Here is an 11,854-nt window from a genome sequence, read left to right on the forward strand (position 1 = left end):
CGATTGGCTTGTATCCGCCCCAGCACTTTGTACAGTGCTTGTCACATAGTAAGTGCTTAACAAATACCATAATTGTCAATATTATTATTATTATTATTATTAATGAACACTCTTTGGCCTCACATCCGTGACCAATCCAGGAGGGGCCAGCTGAGAAGCTCTAGTACTAATTATCATCACGGCATTTGTTAAGCGCTTACTATGTGCAGAGCACTGTTCTAAGCGCTGGGGGGGAGGGGGGGGATACGAGGTCATCGGGGTGGTTCCCCGCGGGGCTCCCGGTCTTCATCCCCATTCGACAGACGAGGGAACCGAGGCACGGAGAAGTGACCGGCCCCAAATCGGCGGAGCCGGGATTAGAACCCGTGACCTCCGACTCCCCAGCCCGGGTCCTTTCCCCCGAGCCACGCTGCCGCTCAAGTTCAGGTTCTGCTGGCCGGGTGGCGCCTCGGACGTCCCCGCGTCGGCTGGGGGGCCTGTCCCTCTGTCGCGAGGAACGGCCTCTCCAGCAAAGACCGGGGACCCCCGGCCGGAATCCTGCCTCGGGCCCCGGCGTCCGATCCCCCGCGGGCCCGGGGCGACCGCGCGGGAGGGGGATCCCGCCATCCATCGCTCCCACGCGCCTCAGGGCTCCCGCCTTTCCCTGGGGGTGGCCACTGCCCCGGGACACCGGGGGAAGCCAAACTCCCGGAGGGGAAGCGGAAGAATTCACATTTTGCGTCCATCCGCCCTGGGGCCGGCCTTCCGTTGACCTTCAGAAGGAGGGCGGGAGGGTCGTTTCCGGTCCCGGGCGGCTTCGCCTCACCTTGTTTCTTTTCACAGTGGACCGCGCAGCCCAGGATAAGCTGCAGTAGCCGGCCTAGCTCCGTCGGATCGGAATCCTCGGTAATCCGGCTCAAATCGGGAACGAGCTCTTCCGAGATCCGCTGACCCAAACCCTGGAAGGACCAGAGGGAGTCCCGGTCAGGTTTTCCGGATTTTGAAACGGGGCGCGGGAACCGACCAGGTTTGCCACTCGGCCCAGCCCGCGGCCCGAGGGAAACGGTTTCGGGGTGACGCCTCAGTCGGGCAGCGCGGCTCGGTGGAAAGAGCCCGGGCCTGGGACGCAGAGGCCGCGGGTTCGACTCCCGGCTCTGCCACTCGTCGGCTGTGGGACCGTGGGCGAGTCGCTTCGCTTCTCGGGGCCTCAGTGCCCTCATCTGTAAAATGGGGATTGAAAACTGGGAGCCCCAGGTGGGGCGACCTGATCGCCCTGTATCTCCCCCGGCGCTTAGAGCAGTGCTCTGCACACGGTAAGCGCTTAACAGAGACCAACATTATTATTAGTAGTATTACTGGGGCGGGGCTAGACAAGCAATGTAATAATAACCACGACGGTATTTCTTAAGCGCCAGGTGCCAAGCACTGTTCTAAGCGCTGTGGAGTCTGTGAATACCTCAGCGCTTAGTACAGTACACGGCACCTAGTCAGCGCCGAAGGAACACCATTGAAAAAAAAAAAAAAAAGGAATCAGAACTTAAATTCTAGGTAGCTGTAGTTTTTTTTCGATCTTCAAATGGTCCCGGTGACCCCACTTACTACGCGCCCGCCCACACTGTACTAAACGCTGGGGTGGGTCCGGGTTAATCAAGTCGGACGCAGTCCCTGTGCCCCGTGGGGCTCCCACGCTTCATCCCCATTTTACAGACGAGGGAACCGAGGCCCGCAGAAGTGAAGTGACTCACCCGGGGTCCCACAGCGGACAGGTGGGGGAGCCGGGATTAGAACCCAGGCCCGCCCGACTCCCGGGCCCGGGCTCTACCCACTGGGCCCCGCCGCTTCTCCAGGTGTGTCGAGGAGGTCGAGTTAAAAAGGGTAAGACGCGGAACAGGCACACGCGCATGCACGCGCGCACCCATTTTTACAGCAACGCTCACCGCGCATTTCACGCGGTGGTCGTTTTCGGAGGTCCCGGTTTCCAGGGCGACGCTGTGCCCGGCCCCGCCCCTCGCAGGCCGGGGGGGAACCTCAGCGCTCAGTACAGTGCCCGGCACGGAGTAGGCGCTTAAATACCATCATTATTATTATTACTATTACCGACTCCGTTGGTTGTCCTCTCCTTAGCACATAATATCGTGTTCTGCCCACCGAAAGGGCTCCATAAATATCACCGAGTGATCGATCGATCGACCGAGAAGCAGCGCGGCCCAGGAGAAGCGGCGCAGCCTCGGCGACGGAGCGCGGGCCCGGAAGCCCCGGGGCCCCGGGTTCCGAGCCCGGCCTCACCACTCGTGTGACCTCAGGCGGGTCATTTCCCTTCTCGGGGCCTCAGTTTCCTCATCCGCGAAACGGGGGCGGAGACGGGGAGCCCCACGTGGGACGGGGACCGTGTCCGACCCCACCTGCTCGTATCCACCCCGGTGTTCGGGACGGGGCCTGGCACCACGGTAAGCGCGCGACAGATGCCGCGATCGTTATCCTGTCCCAAACGGGGTGCTCCGGGCCCCGATCTCCTTAACCAGAACTTCGGGGAGCAGCCCGGCCCCGAAGAGCCCGGGCCTGGGGGGCAGAGGACCTGGGTCCTCATCCCGGCTCCGCCGCTTGCCCGCTGCGTGACCTCGGGCGAGTCACCCCGCTTCTCCGGGCCCCGGTTCCCTCGTCTGGAAAATGGGGATTCAACTGGGGCTGCGTCCCACCTGTTCGTCCCGCATCTGCCCCGGCGGTCAGCGCGCTCCCCGGCACGTAATAAGTGCCGAACAAATACCCCCCCGAAAAAGGACCACTTTTCTACAGTGGCGTAGACCACTGCATCCCACCCGATGATCCTGTGCCTGACACGGTGTTTAGCACATAGTAAATGCTTCGCGGACACCCCGGAACTGGTTGTTGTTTGTTTCGGGGGCCTTTTTAGCGGTCCTCGTTACGCGCTTACTACGTGCCGGGCACCGTACCGGGCACCGGGGTCGATAACGGGTCGGACGCCGTCCCCGTCCCACGTGGGTGTCACCGTCTTAATCCCCATCTGACGGACGAGAGAACCGAGGCCCCAGAAGTGAGAAGCAGCGCGGCTCGGTGGCAAGAGCCCGGGCTGGGGAGTCGGAGGCCGTGGGTTCGAATCCCGGCTCTGCCACCTGGCAGCTGGGTGACCGCCGGCGAGTCACTTCACTTCTCTGGGCCTCAATTCCCTCATCTATAAAACGGGGATAATAATAATAATAATAATAATAATGTTGGTATTTGTTAAGCGCTTACTATGTGCAGAGCGCTGGGGTAGACACAGGGGAATCAGGTTGTCCCCCGTGGGGCTCGCGGTCTTAATCCCCATCCTACAGATGAGGGAACTGAGCCACAGGGGCTGAAGACCGTGAGCCTCACGGGGGACGACCCGATGACCCCGTATCTCCCCCAGCGCTTAGGACGGTGCTCTGCACGTAGGAAGCGCTCAACAAATACCAACGTTAAGCGAAGCGACTCCCCCCAAGGTCACCCAGCAGACGAGCGGCGGAGCCGCACCGGAACCCGGGTCCTTCGGGGTGCCGGGCCCGGGCTCCCGACGCTGGGCCTCGCCGCTCTCTTCCCAGAGGGGAGAGTGGAAAAACCGAAACAGGAGGGCACGGGGAAAGAGATCACCCCCGACGCCGCCCGGCAGGCCGCCCCGGCCCCGCGTATTCTCAAACGGGACAGACCGGTGGCGAGGCGGACTCCGGCGGAACCCCGCCCCGCCGGGGGATCCCGATCCCGCCAACCCTTCGGTTGCGCTCCGGGAAGCTTAATCGTTGCCGGTCCGGCGTCGTGCGCCCAGCCGCGCCCCCGAATCCCTCGACTTCCCCGTCCACACCCTACATCCCCCTCCCCGGGAGCCGCCCCTCCCGGCGCTCCCCGTGGAATCCGGACCCAAGTCCTCCGCTCCGACGGGGGAGAGGCTGGCCTCTCTCGGGGAAAACGAGGGCCATCGGCCCGGTGACGCCGTTTGCTTCAGATAACCGAGGGAGCCGGCCACCGCTCGGTGCGTCAGAGATCCGGATACCCTCCCCTTTAGAAAGCAATAAACAGAGGGGATTCGTGAAGCGCCTTCCGTGTGTCCAGCGCCGTTTGGAACGCTGGGCCGGAGAGAGTCCCCCGATTACAGTCGAATCCCCCGATTGGCCCGCGAGCCCGTCGACGGGCGGGGACCGTCCCTACCCGTTGCCCAACTGTCCATTCCAGGCGCTTAGTCCGGCGCTCTGCCCACAGTAAGCGCTCAATAAATACGACTGAATGAACGGATGAGAGTCCCCGGCCCACGGTCTAAGTAAAATCCCTAAGGATATTCTGTATATCGTGAGCCCCGTGTGGGACAGGGACCGCGTCCAACCTGATTAACCTGGCGGCGCTTAGAAGAGCGCTCGGCACAGAGCAAGCGCTTAACGAGCACCACGATTATCACGATTGTAAGGCCATCCTCCGCGGCGCGGCTGAGCGGAAAGAGCCCGCGCTTGGGAGTCAGAGGCGGTGGGTTCTGATCCCGGCTCCGCCGCGGCGTGGCTCGGTGGAAAGAGCCCGGGCCTGGGAGGCCGGCGGTCACGGGGTCGAGTCCCGGCTCTCCCGCTTGTCAGCCGTGGGCCCGTGGGCGAGTCGCTTCGCTTCTCTGGGCCTCAGTGACCTCATCTGGAAAATGGGGATCAACCGTGGGCCTCACGTGGGGGGCGACCCGATGACCCCGGATCTCCCCCAGCGCTTGGAACAGTGCTCTGCACGTGGTAAGCGCTTAACAATTACCGACGTTATTACTATTATAACAGCCGAAACTAAAGGCCGATAATCACGGCCTACGTTTCGGTGCGAACGGAAGGTATTTTGGTTTGACCTTTTCTTTCTGGTAAGCCGGGGTGAAGCCGGAGCGAACGGGGTCGAAATGGAGAAGCGAATAGCGGAGACGGAAATCCACGGGGGAGGAGGGTTCGCCTGTCACGTCTTTGAACGGGACCCCGTGGCATCTAAATCAGTGACCGACAACAAACGAACTGCAAATACCCCATTTCCCGGATGAGGGAGGAGCGACCTCGGGGGCGTCTTCAACACCCCGGGTCCCCGACAACCCACAGACACCAAGCCCGATCCCGTCGGCCCGCCGGCGTTCAACTTTCCCGTACCTCGTGGTAGTAACTCATGATTTGTTGCAGGATCTTCTTCAGATTGCTGGCCTAAAACGAAAGAGAGAGACGACAGCTGAAACCGAGGCCGCGCGTCACCGCCCGGGGTTTTAACGTGAACCGAAGGTCTTTTGGTGGGATTTTTTTTCTCTCTAGTGAGAGATCTTCTTCTCTCTAGGGAGACGGGGTGAGAGCACCTCGAAACGGACCGAAATAGAGTCGCAGATACGGGAAAGGGAAACCCAACGGGCGGGAGAGCCCGTCCGCCACGTCTCCGAACGGGACCCGGCGGCGTCTGGCTCCGTGACCGACAATAAATGAACCTCAGATATCAGGTTTCAAAATGAACGTGGACGTCTCCGTCGTCTCGGCGCGTCCCGGTTCTCGGAACCGAGGTTCGGGCCCGTAAATCCCCCCCGGCTGAGAAAGGTCCCTCGCGGATACCTTTATTCTCCAATTGTCGCCGACGTCTTCTCTGATTCGGGCTAACCAGGGCTCATCAAACCAAGCCGCATCTCTAGAAGGGAAAACGGACCCGCGCGAGCCAATCGTTAGAAGAGTCCGGTCGACGGGACCCAGTGCCGCCGGAGGAAAAAAGCCCCCTTTGCTGTCGGTCGGATTTATCGAGCGCTCACTGTGTGCAGAGCACCGTACCAGGCCCCCGGGAGGGTACGGTGCGACACATTAGGAGGGTAGCGTGTAACAGTCGGTAGAGACGCTCCCTGCCCCTAACGAGCTCTCGGTCTAGACGGGGAGACGGCCGTTAATGTAATTTGTTATTTGGCTACCGTGTGGTGCCGCGAGAGGCAGCGTGGCCCGGTGGAGGGAGCCCGGGCTTGGGAGTCGGAGGTCGTGGGTTCTAATCCCCACTCCGCCGCCTGTGTGCTGCGTGACCCTGGGCAAGTCACTTCGCTTCTCCGGGCCTCAGCGACCTCAACGGGAAAACGGAGAGTAAGACCGTGCTGACAACCCTGTGTCTACCCCGGCGCTTAGAACGGTGCTCGACACACAGCGTTGTTACTAATATTATTAACAAATGCCACAACTATTATCACCACTGGGTGCGGAACCCCGAACGAAGCACTTGGGAGGGGACTTTATCACGGGCGCGGTCCCCGCCCGCGACAAACTTACCGTCTAGAATACATCCCCTTGATTCTATCTATCGTGATGACGTCGTCTTGTTTTTGTCCGTCCGTCTCCCCCGATTAGACCGCGAGCCCGGCATGGGGCAGGGATCGTCTCTATCCGTTGCCGGACTGTCCGCTCCAAGCGCTCAGGACAGTGCTCCGCACCTGGTGAGCGCTGGATAAATACTACCGAATGAACGGAGAGAGATTCGAACCTGCTCGCTTCCCCCGCGAGCCACTCGCAAGCTCAACGCGGAAAGGCCCTGGGGCCGGCCGGGACGGGATATTCAGCGGCTCGCCTGCGTCTTAGCCGGGGATATTTACAGAAACGCGGCCCGATTCCCCCGGCCGCCCCTCATCCCGTGCCCACCCCGGCAACCGGGTCGGGCTCCTTCTCTGGAGCCGGCCGAGCCCCCGTGGGGGCGTCGGGGGGGGGGGAAGGGGGTAATGATAATACTTATGCTTTTTTTTTTTTTTTTTTTCTTAAGCGCCCACCACGTGCCGGGCGCTCGTTCTAAACGCCGGCGTAGATACAGCGCGATCGGGTCGTCCCACGTGGGGCTCCCGGTCTCAACCCTCATTTTAAAGAGGCCCAAGAGAAGCGAAGTGACCGGCCCAAGGTCACACGGCAGAAAAGCGGCGGGAGCCGGGAGGGGAGGCTGTGGCTCGTCCGCCGTCGGCAGCCGATCGCCCGCCCAATCGAAGGTATTTATCGAGGCCTCGCCGCACGCAGAGCAATGTGCTAAGCGATGGGGAGCGGAGAGGGAACGGGTCCGGGAGTCAGGTCACGGGTTCCGATCCCGGCTCCGCTGCGTCAGCCCGGGGAAGCCGCTTGACTTCTCCGGGCCTCGGTTCCCTCTCCGGTCCAACGGGGATTGAGACCGTGAATCATCCCTCCCCGCGGGACAGGGACCGGGTCCACCTCCGTCTGCTCGGATCCACCGCGGCGCTCAGGACGGCGCCCGGCACCCGGGAGGTCCTTAACCCGCGCCGTCGTCATTACGCCGCGAACGCGAGGTCGCGCGTCATCTCGGCCCCCCGGAGCCGGCACCGGAGAAGAGGGACGGGGCGCGGTCCGCGGAAAACGACCACTCACATCTGATGGAGAACTTGGGCCATGGCGACGCCGTTAGTCAACTCCTGGACGTCTCTACAAGGCGCCGCGGTGTTAAACGTCTGCAACTGAGGAGGTGGGACGCAATTAACGCAACGGTTTTTCTTCTCCGGATACCACCGACCTCCCCGGTCGTCCCAACGCTCGGCCCTTGACGTCCACGACCCACCGACGTACGGGAAAAATCAGTCGGTCGATCCTCGACGGTATTTCCGGAGCGCTTATTATCTGCAGGGCACCGTAATGAGCGCTTGGGAGAGCACACGACAACGGCAGGGACTCCGAAGAAGCCCCTCCGAAGGAAATGAGGCCGCGGCCCAGTGGCTACAGCCTGGCCCCGGGAGTCGGAGGGCGTGGGTTCGAATCCCGGCTCCGCTCCTGGTCTGCCGGGTGACCTCGGGCGGGTCGTTTCACTTCTCTGGGCCTCGGCGACCTCATCCGGAAAATGGGGATTAAGACCGTGAGCCCCACGCGGGACCGGGACCTTGTCCAACCCGATTAGCGTGGATCTACCCCGGCGCTCAGAACGGTGCCCGGCACTCAGTGAGCGCCTAACGGATACCGTTTGAAATGAAAAGATGGCCAGCCGGACTTCAACGTTAAGCCCTAAGGGAACCCGATTCGGGCTTCGCCACTAACCACCTTCAGCGAGTCCCGGGATCTGGGAGGCAAAACTCCGAAAGGTCCAGAGATTGTTTTCCAAACTTGGGCACCTTATTTGGCGCTTAGCGTTGGTTCGGCCAGTCGTACTTATTGAGCGCTTACAGCGTGCAGAGCAGCCGTACTCAAAGGGAAGCAGCGTGGCTCAGCGGAGAGGGCCCGGGCTCTGGAGTCGGGGATCGTGGGTTCGGATCCCGGCTCGGCCACGTGTCAGCCGTGTGACTTCGGGCAAGTCACTTAACTTCTCGGTGCCTCGGTTCCCTCATCTGTAAAATGAGGATTAAGACCGTGAGCCCCACGTGGGGCGACCCGATTCCCCTGGGTCTCCCCCAGCGCTTAGAACGGTGCTCGGCGCATAGTAAGCGCTTAACTAGCACCAACGCGATTATTGCCCGGGTGACCTCGGGCAAGCCACTTCCCTTCTCTGGGCCTCAGCGACCTCATCCGTCAATCGGGGATGGAGACCGGGAGCCCCACGGGGGACAGGGACTGGGCCCAACCCGATTTACTCCTATCCACCCCAACGCTTGGGACAGTAGCTGGCACGCAGTTAAGCGCCCGAACAGATACCGTCATTATTACTGTGTGCCAAGCGCCGTTCTAAGCACCGGGCTAGATACGAGGTCAGCAGGTTGGACACAATCCCTGTCCCCCGTGGGGCTCAGAGCTTCACTCCCCACTTTACGGATGAGGGAACCGAGGCCCAGAGAGGCGAAGGGACCTCCCCGGGGCGACGCGGCGGAGAAGGGGCGGGGGCGGGATCAGAACCCACGTCCTCTGACTCCCGGGCCTCTTTTAAGCGCCGGACGTTAGTGCCGGAAGTGGGGCAAGGAGCAAATCAAAGCGCTCCAAGGCTTTAGACCCAAAGGGTGGAAACAGAGAACAGCGGAGCGCCGTTCTAAGCGCCGGGGGGGAGATACAGGGTAACCAGGTCGTCCCACGTGAGGCTCTCAGTTAATCCCCGTCTTCCAGATGAGGGAACTGAGGCCCAGCGAAGCGAAGCGACTCGCCCGCCGTCACCCAGCGGACGAGTGGCAGAGGCGGCATCCGAACCCATGACCTCCGACTCCCAAGCCCGGGCTCTTTCCACTGGGCCGCGCCGCTTGTCCCACGTGGGGCTCGAGCTTTAATGCCCGTTTTACAGACGAGGTCACCGAGGCCCAGAAAAGTGACTTGCCCCGTGTCCACACCCGTAATCTATCTATTCTCATTAATGTCCGTCTCCCCCTCTAGAAGGTCAGCTCGTCGCGGGCAGGGAAAGTGTCTGTTATACTGTTATACTGAACTCTCCCAGGCGCTCGATACAGTGCTCCGCACACTGTAATAACGCTAAAAATGATAAAAAAAAAAATAACGGTATTTGGTAAGCGCTTAGTATGTGCCAAGCACTGCTCTAAGCTCTGGGAGGGGGGAGACAGAGTCATCAGGTTGTCCCACCCGGGGCTCACGGTCCTGAGCCCCATTTTACGAAGGAGGTCACCGAGGCACCGAGAAGTTAGGCGCCTGCCCAAGTTCACACAGCTGACAGGCGGCGTCTGCCCGTCTCCCCCGATCAGACCGTGAGCCCGTCGAAGGGCCAGGGACCGGCTCTATCGGTGGCCGCCTTGTTCATTCCAGGCGCTCAGTCCAGTGCTCTGCGCCTAGTAAGCGCTCGATAAATACTACTGGATGAATGAATGAAAGGCGGCGGAGCCGGGATCAGAACCCACGACCCCCGACTCCCGAGCCCGGACTCCGCTGACGGTGAGCGCTCAGAAAGAGTGAGCGTTTGAAGGCGGGGGGGGGGGGGGGGGTCATGGGGGGGAAGAGGAACATTTGAGGGGAAGGGGGTGGGGGGATCTGAGGCCGAGCCCCGCGGGGTCCCGTCTAATCATCTCCATTCCGCCGGCGCTCGGAACGGCGGCCGGCACCCGGGAAGGGCTTAACAGAGACCTTAAATAAAATAACGACACAACTCGGATCGGCCGACGGGAGGCCAACGACGGGGCGGGGGGCGCCTCGAAGCCCAAGGCGGGGCCGCTTTCCGTTGGGTGGTATTTACCGAGCGCTCACGCCGTGCGGGACGACGTCCCGACCCGGGAAAAGGGCGGACGGAGGGGAAGGGCTGAGGTTACCGGCCTCGCCGACTTAGGGATCTGAGCCGGCGCACGACGAGCCGGCGCGGTGACGGCGCCGCGATTAAACCGGGCCACGTTATGCCCAGGCGGCCCGATTAGCCAGATGAGATCTCCGTCCCTAATGACCCGTTCGGAAAAAGCGGTCGAACCCCGGGGGATCCTTCGCCTCGCCGGCGTGTCGGTTTCCTCTCCGCCTAAAAGGAGACGCGAGGATCCCGGTCGAACCGGATTTCCCCGCCCCCGGGAAGCTCCCGCGGCCACGGCGGTCGGACGTCACCGCCTGGGCCCCGGGGGGGGGGGGGGGCGGGAGGACCCGGGTTCCGATCCACCTGTCTGCTGCGGGACCTAGGGCGAGTCGCTTCGCTTCTCAGTGATTATCATTGATTTAATGTTGGTATCTGTTAAGCGCTCACCGTGTGGCAGGAGCACCTTCCACGCGCTGGGGTAGAGACGGGGTCATCGGGTGGTCCCGCGTGGGGCTCACGGTCTTCATCCCCATTTTCCGGATGAGGGAACCGAGGCACAGAGAAGTGAAGCGACTCGCCCACGGTCACACAGCTGACAAATGGCGGAGCCGGCATTCGAACCCATGACCTCCGGCTCCCAGGCCCGGGCTCTTTCCACTGAGCCACGCCATTATTAAGCACTCGGCAAACACCGTCATCCTCCCCCGGCTGAACCAGCACTCGGCTCTCTCACCCTAGTGACAGAGGCGGTAATGATAATTTCGGTTATTTGTTAAGCGCTTACTACGTGCCAGGCACCGTTCTAAGCGCTGGGGTAGGCACGCGCTACTCGGGTTGGACCGTCCCCTGTCCCACCCGGGGCTCGGTGGCAGGAGCCCGGGCTTGGGAGTCGGAGGTCCTGGGTTCGAATCCCGGCTCTGCCACCCGGCAGCTGCGCGACCGTGGGCGGGTCGCTTCACCCCTCTGGGCCTCGGTGACCTCATCCGGAAAATGGGGACGAGGACCGGGAGCCCCACGCGGGACGACCCGATTGATTCCCCCGTGTCTACCCCGGCGCTCCCGACGGCGCTCGGCACCGAGTAAGCGCTTAACGGATACCAACGTTATCATCATCGTCGTCATCCTCCCCTGGCTGAACAAGCACTCGGCTCTTTCACCCTAGAAACAGCCCGGGCTTCGGAGTCGGAGGTCACGGGTTCGAGTCCCGGCTCTGCCCCTCGTCGGCCGGGTGACCGCGGGCGAGTCGCTTAACTTCCCTGGGCCTCGGCTCCCTCATCCGGAAAACGGGGATGAAGACCGGGAGCCTCACGCGGGACGACCCGAAGCCCCCGTATCTCCCCCGGCGCTCAGAACGGTGCTCGGCACCCAGTAAGCGCTTAACAGATACCAACGTTATCGTTACTACCGTTCTGAGCGCCGGGGTAGGTACGAGCCAATCGGGTCGGACGGTCCCCGGGCCACGTGGGCTCACGGTCCCATTGGACAGATGGGGGAACCGAGGCCCAGAGAAGTGAAGCGACTCGCCCGAGGTCACCCGGCGGACAAGCGGCGGAGCCGGAGCTTTTCCGAACGCCCGTCCCGCCCGGAGGGAGGTTCCACGACCTCGCCGGAGGGTTTAGGTGAGGCCGCCACACTCCGCTGGAGACGCATTTGCGGACCTAGTTCACCGTGGGCACGGAAGGTCTCCGTCATGTTGCCATACTCCGCTCTCCCAAGCGCTTAGCGCCGTGCTCCGCGCGGCAAGAGCCCGGGCTCG

The 11,854-nt window shown here is 62.1% G+C and overlaps 1 protein-coding gene across 1 annotated transcript in view; it reads right to left on the reverse strand.

Moving 5' to 3' along the window:
* Positions 1 to 7,444, reverse strand: part of HOOK1 (hook microtubule tethering protein 1) — a 31,211-nt gene extending 23,767 nt beyond the window's left edge. Inside the window, exons 1-4 of the mRNA XM_029046454.2 lie at positions 7,338 to 7,444; positions 5,556 to 5,628; positions 5,112 to 5,162; positions 806 to 938 (exon numbers count right to left, since the gene is read on the reverse strand). Coding sequence (XP_028902287.1) covers positions 806 to 938; positions 5,112 to 5,162; positions 5,556 to 5,628; positions 7,338 to 7,360 — 280 coding nt within the window. The 5' untranslated portion in view covers positions 7,361 to 7,444. The remainder of the gene's footprint in view (positions 1 to 805; positions 939 to 5,111; positions 5,163 to 5,555; positions 5,629 to 7,337) is intronic.
* Positions 7,445 to 11,854: the final 4,410 nt, after the last annotated feature.

The sequence above is a fragment of the Ornithorhynchus anatinus genome, chromosome 18 (assembly GCF_004115215.2).
Source record: "Ornithorhynchus anatinus isolate Pmale09 chromosome 18, mOrnAna1.pri.v4, whole genome shotgun sequence".
Lineage (NCBI taxonomy): Eukaryota > Metazoa > Chordata > Mammalia > Monotremata > Ornithorhynchidae > Ornithorhynchus > Ornithorhynchus anatinus.